The 6,000-nt window shown below is 49.2% G+C and overlaps 1 protein-coding gene across 1 annotated transcript in view; it reads left to right on the top strand.

The window, feature by feature from the left end:
* Positions 1-807: 807 nt before the first annotated feature.
* Positions 808-6,000, top strand: part of LOC140405580 (vigilin-like) — a gene marked incomplete at its 5' end in the record, with an annotated part of 612,489 nt that continues 607,296 nt past the window's right edge. Inside the window, one exon of the mRNA XM_072494137.1 lies at positions 808-1,023. Within this exon, the coding sequence (XP_072350238.1) occupies positions 808-1,023 (216 nt within the window). The remainder of the gene's footprint in view (positions 1,024-6,000) is intronic.

Here is a 6,000-nt window from a genome sequence, read left to right as displayed (position 1 = left end):
CAGTGGGCACCGATCGCGGGCCACCCCACATTCCAGGTGAAGCCCGGTGCAGGATCCCCCCCCCACCCCCACAGGCCGCCCCCCCCCAGCGTTCACGCACCGCCCACGACTGCAGCGACCAGGTGCGGACGGCGCCGGGGGGGAACCTGCCGTTTTGGCCTGGCCGCTCGGCCCATCCGGGCCTCAGAGTCGCGGGGGTGCCGGAGAATCGCCATTTTGGGTGTCTCCGGCCTGCGAAACCCGACCGGGCCGTTCCCGCCGCTCGGGAGAATCGCGGGAGGGCGTCGGACCGGCGTCCCCGGAAAGTTTGGCGGCCCAGGCGGTTCTCCCAACCGGCTTGGGAGTGGAGAATCTCGCCCAATATATCTGAAATGCCTACATTCATCACAGATGGTTAGGTTTTCTTCCCTCAGGGCGGCGCAGGGGGTTAGCACTGCTGCCTCACGTCGCCGAGGACCCGGGTTCGATCCCAGCCCCGGGGTCACGGTCCGTGTGGGGTTCGCACATTCTCCCCGTGTCTGCGTGGGTCTCACCCCCCCCCCCCCCCCTCCACACCCCAAAGATATGCGGGGGAGGTGGGAATGGCCCCGCTAAATTGCCCCTTAATTGGGGGAAAAAAAAGTCACTGGGTTGTAGAGATGATCCAACAGCTTCGCAATTACTTTTATATCAAACAGGTTTTTGGTTGCAGATTTTTCCATCACGGTGGATTGTTACTCCTGACCTCAGCGTTTTACCCACCGCGCTACAGGAGGGTGAGCACGCCGGGTGTTATCTGTCTCTTTGCCTCTTCCCCCTCCCCCCCAGGTGTTTCACGTCCCTCTGGAGGAGCGCAGGTACAAGGACAACAGTCAGTTTGGCGAAGGCGAGGAGGCGAAGGTGTGCCTGGACATCATGCAGAAGACGGGGGCCCACATTGAGCTCTCGCTGGCCAAAGACCAGGGCCTGTCCATCATGGTGACTGGCAAACTCGACTCTGTTATGAAGGCAAGGAAGGAAATCGTGGCTCGGCTTCAGACCCAGGTCAGCCGTCAAGATTAGTGCCTCCCTGTTCTGTGCCCGTGTGTTTGTCCGTGTGTGTGTCTGTCCGTGAGTGTGTGTCCGTGTGTATGTGTGTCCGTGTGTATATGTGTGTCCATGTTTGTGTGGTGTGTGTATGTGTGTGTCCATGCGTATGTGTGTGCCTGTGTGTGTATCTGTGTGAGTATGTCTCTGCGTGTGTTTGTGTGTCTGTGTGTGTATGTCTCTGCGTGTGTTTGTGTGTCTGTGTGTGTATGTCTCTGCGTGTGTTTGTCTGTGTGTGTATGTCTCTGCGTGTGTTTGTGTGTCTGTGTGTATGTCTCTGCGTGTGTTTGTGTGTCTGTGTGTGTATGTCTCTGCGTGTGTTTGTGTGTCTGTGTGTGTATGTCTCTGTGTGTTATTGTGTGTGTGTGAGTATGTCTCTGCGTGTGTTTGTGTGTCTGTGTGTGTATGTCTCTGCGGTTGTTTGTGTGTCTCTGTGTATGTCTCTGCGTGTGTTTGTGTGTCTGTGTGTATGTCTCTGCGTGTGTTTGTGTGTCTGTGTGAGTATGTCTCTGCGTGTGTTTGTGTGTCTGTGTGTGTATGTCTCTGTGCGTGTTTGTGTCTGTGTGTGTATGTCTCTGTGTGTGTTTGTGTGTCTGTGTGTGTATGTCTCTGTGTGTGTTTGTGTATCTGTGTATGTCTCTGCCTGTGTTTGTGTGTATGTCTCTGCGTGTGTTTGTGTGTCTGTGTGTGTGTGTGTTTGTGTGTCTGTGTGTGTATGTCTCTGCGTGTGTTTGTGTGTCTGTGTGTGTGTGTGTTTGTGTGTCTGTGTGTGTATGTCTCTGCGTGTGTTTGTGTGTCTGTGTGTGTGTGCGTTTGTGTGTATGTCTCTGCGTGTGTTTGTGTGTCTGTGTGTGTTTGTGTGTCTGTGTGTGTACGTCTCTGCGTGTGTTTGTGTGTCTGTGTGTGTGTTTGTGTGTCTGTGTGTGTGTGTTTGTGTGTCTGTGTGTGTATGTCTCTGCGTGTGTTTGTGTGTATGTCTCTGCATGTGTTTGTGTGTGTGTGTATTTCTCTGCGTGTGTTTGTGTGTCTGTGTGTATGTCTCTGCGTGTGTTTGTGTGTCTGTGTGTATGTCTCTGTGTGTGTTTGTGTCTCTGGGTGTGTCTGTCTCTGCGTGTATTTGTGTGTCTGTGTGTGTATGTCTCTGCGTGTGTTTGTGTGTCTGTGTGTGTGTGTGTTTGTGTGTCTGTGTGTGTATGTCTCTGCGTGTGTTTGTGTGTATGTCTCTGTGTGTATTTGTGTGTATGTCCCTGCGTGTGTTTGTGTGTGTATGTCTCTGTGTGTGTTTGTGTGTCTGTGTGTGTATGTCCCTGCGTGTGTTTGTGTCTGTGTGTGTATGTCTCTGTGTGTGTTTGTGTGTCTGTGTGTGTATGTCTCTGCGTGTGTTTGTGTGTCTGTGTGTGTATGTCTCTGTGTGTGTTTGTGTGTGTGTGTGTGTATGTCTCTGTGTGTGTGTTTGTGTGTCTGTGTGTGTATGTCTCTGTGTGTGTTTGTGTGTCTGTGTGTGTATGTCCCTGCGTGTGTTTGTGTGTCTGTGTGTGTATGTCTCTGTGTGTGTTTGTGTGCCTGTGTGTGTATGTCTCTGCGTGTGTTTGTGTGTCTGTGTGTGTATGTCTCTGCGTGTGTTTGTGTGTCTGTGTGTGTATGTCTCTGCGTGTGTTTGTGTGTCTGTGTGTATGTCTCTGTGTGTGTTTGTGCCTCTGTGTGTGTGTCTGCGTGTATTTGTGTGTCTGTGTGTGTATGTCTCTGTGTGTGTTTGTGTGTCTGTGTGTATGTCTCTGCGTGTGTTTGTGTGTCTGTGTGTGTATGTCTCTGCATGTGTTTGTGTGTCTGTGTGTGTATGTCTCTGCGTGTATTTGTGTGTCTGTGTGTATGTCTCTGCGTGTGTTTGTGTGTCTGTGTGTGTATGTCTGCGTGTGTTTGTGTCTCTGTGTGTGTATGTCTCTGCGTGTGTTTGTGTGCCTGTGTGTGTATGTCTCTGCGTGTGTTTGTGTGTCTGTGTGTGTATGTCTCTGTGTGTGTTTGTGTGTCTGTGTGTGTATGTCTCTGTGTGTGTTTGTGTGTCTGTGTGTATGTCCCTGCGTGTGTTTGTGTCTCTGAGTGTATGTCTCTGCGTGTGTTTTTGTCTCTGTGTGTGTATGTCTCTGCGTGTGTTTGTGTGTATGTCTGTGTGTGTTTGTGTCTCTGTGTGTGTATGTCTCGGTGTGTGTTTGTGTGTCTGTGTGTGTATGTCTCTGCGTGTGTTTGTGTCTGTGTGTATGTCCCTGCGTGTGTGTGTGTGTCTCTGTGTGTGTTTGTGTGTCTGTGTGTGTATGTCCCTGCGTGTGTTTGTGTCTGTGTGTGTATGTCTCTGTGTGTGCTTGTGTGTCTGTGTGTGTATGTCTCTGCGTGTGTTTGTGTGTCTGTGTGTGTATGTCTCTGTGTGTGTTTGTGTGTGTGTGTGTGTATGTCTCTGTGTGTGTTTGTGTGTCTGTGTGTGTATGTCTCTGTGTGTGTTTGTGTGTCTGTGTGTGTATGTCCCTGCGTGTGTTTGTGTGTCTGTGTGTGTATGTCTCTGTGTGTGTTTGTGTGCCTGTGTGTGTATGTCTCTGCGTGTGTTTGTGTGTCTGTGTGTGTATGTCTCTGCGTGTGTTTGTGTGTCTGTGTGTGTATGTCTCTGCGTGTGTTTGTGTGTCTGTGTGTATGTCTCTGTGTGTGTTTGTGCCTCTGTGTGTGTGTCTCTGCGTGTATTTGTGTGTCTGTGTGTGTATGTCTCTGTGTGTGTTTGTGTGTCTGTATGTATGTCTCTGCGTGTGTTTGTGTGTCTGTGTGTGTATGTCTCTGCATGTGTTTGTGTGTCTGTGTGTGTATGTCTCTGCGTGTATTTGTGTGTCTGTGTGTATGTCTCTGCGTGTGTTTGTGTGTCTGTGTGTGTATGTCTCTGCGTGTGTTTGTGTCTCTGTGTGTGTATGTCTCTGCGTGTGTTTGTGTGCCTGTGTGTGTATGTCTCTGCGTGTGTTTGTGTGTCTGTGTGTGTATGTCTCTGTGTGTGTTTGTGTGTCTGTGTGTGTATGTCTCTGTGTGTGTTTGTGTGTCTGTGTGTATGTCCCTGTGTGTGTTTGTGTCTCTGAGTGTATGTCTCTGCGTGTGTTTTTGTCTCTGTGTGTGTATGTCTCTGCGTGTGTTTGTGTGTATGTCTGTGTGTGTTTGTGTCTCTGTGTGTGTATGTCTCTGTGTGTGTTTGTGTGTCTGTGTGTGTATGTCTCTGCGTGTGTTTGTGTCTGTGTGTATGTCTCTGCGTGTGTTTGTGTGTCTGTGTGTGTATGTCTCTGCGTGTGTTTGTGTCTGTGTGTATGTCCCTGCGTGTGTTTGTGTGTCTGTGTGTGTATGTCTCTGCGTGTATTTGTGTGTCTGTGTGTATGTCTCTGCGTGTGTTTTTGTGTCTGTGTGTATGTCTCTGCGTGTGTTTGTGTGTCTGTGTGTGTATGTCTCTGCGTATGTTTGTGTGTCTGTGTGTATGTCTGCGTGTGTTTATGTGTCTGTGTGTATGCCTCTGCGTGTGTGTGTCCGTCCGTGTGTGTGTCTGTCCGTGTGTGTGTGTCCGTGTGTTTGTGTGTCCGTGTGTATATGTGTGTCCATGTTTGTGTGGTGTGTGTATGTGTGTGTCCATGCGTATGTGTGTGCCTGTGTGTGTATCTGTGTGAGTATGTCTCTGCCTGTGTTTGTGTGTCTGTGTGTGTATGTCTCTGCGTGTGTTTGTGTGTCTGTGTGTATGTCTCTGCGTGTGTTTGTGTGTTTGTGTGTCTGTGTGTATGTCTCTTCGTGTGATTGTGTGTCTGTGTGTGTATGTCTCTGCGTGTGTTTGTGTCTCTGTGTGTGTATGTCTCTGCGTGTGTTTGTGTGTCTGTGTGTATGTCTCTGCGTGTGTTTGTGTGTCTGTGTGTGTATGTCTCTGTGTGTGTTTGTGTGTCTGTGTGTATGTCTCTGCGTGTGTTTGTGTGTCTGTGTGTCTCTGTCTCTGTGTGTGCTTGTGTCTGTGTGTATGTCTCTGCGTGTGTGTGTGTGTCTGTGTGTATGTCTCTATGTGTGTTTGTGTGTCTGTGTGTATGTCTCTGTGTGTGTTTGTGTGTCTGTGTGTATGTCTCTGCGTGTGTTTGTGTGTCTGTGTGTGTATGTCTCTGCGTGTGTTTGTGTGCCGGTGTGTATGTCCCTGCGTGTGTTTGTGTGTCTGTGTGTATGTCTCTGCGTGTGTTTGTGTGTCTGTCTCTGCGTGTGTTTGTGTGTCTGTCTGTGTATGTCTCTGCGTGTGTTTGTGTGTCTGTGTGTATGTCTCTGCGTGTGTTTGTGTATCTGTGTGTATGTTTCTGCGTGTGTTTGTGTGTCTGTGTGTGTATGTCTCTGTGTGTTTGTGTGCCTGTGTGTGTATGTCTCTGCGTGTGTTTGTGTGTCTGTGTGTGTATGTCTCTGTGTGTTTCTGTGTCTGTGTGTGTATGTCTGCGTGTGTTTGTGTGTCTGTATGTGTATGTCTCTGCGTGTGTTTGTGTCTCTGTGTGTGTATGTCTCTGCGTGTGTTTGTGTGTCTGTGTGTATGTCTCTGCGTGTGTTTGTATGTCTGTGTGTGTATGTCTCTGTGTGTGTTTGTGTGTCTGTGTGTATGTCTCTGCGTGAGTTTGTGTGTCTGTGTGTGTATGTCTCTGTGTGTGCTTGTGTCTGTGTGTATGTCTCTGCGTGTGTTTGTGTGTCTGTGTGTATGTCTCTATGTGTGTTTGTGTGTCGGTGTGTATGTCCCTGCGTGTGTTTGTGTGTCTGTGTGTATGTCTCTGCGTGTGTTTGTGTGTCTGTCTCTGCGTGTGTTTGTGTGTCTGTCTGTGTATGTCTCTGCGTGTGTTTGTGTGTCTGTGTGTATGTCTCTGCGTGTGTTTGTGTATCTGTGTGTGTATGTTTCTGCGTGTGTTTGTG

The sequence above is a fragment of the Scyliorhinus torazame genome, unplaced genomic scaffold (assembly GCF_047496885.1).
Source record: "Scyliorhinus torazame isolate Kashiwa2021f unplaced genomic scaffold, sScyTor2.1 scaffold_104, whole genome shotgun sequence".
Classification (NCBI taxonomy): domain Eukaryota; kingdom Metazoa; phylum Chordata; class Chondrichthyes; order Carcharhiniformes; family Scyliorhinidae; genus Scyliorhinus; species Scyliorhinus torazame.
This window is presented reverse-complemented; position numbering and strand designations above follow the sequence as displayed.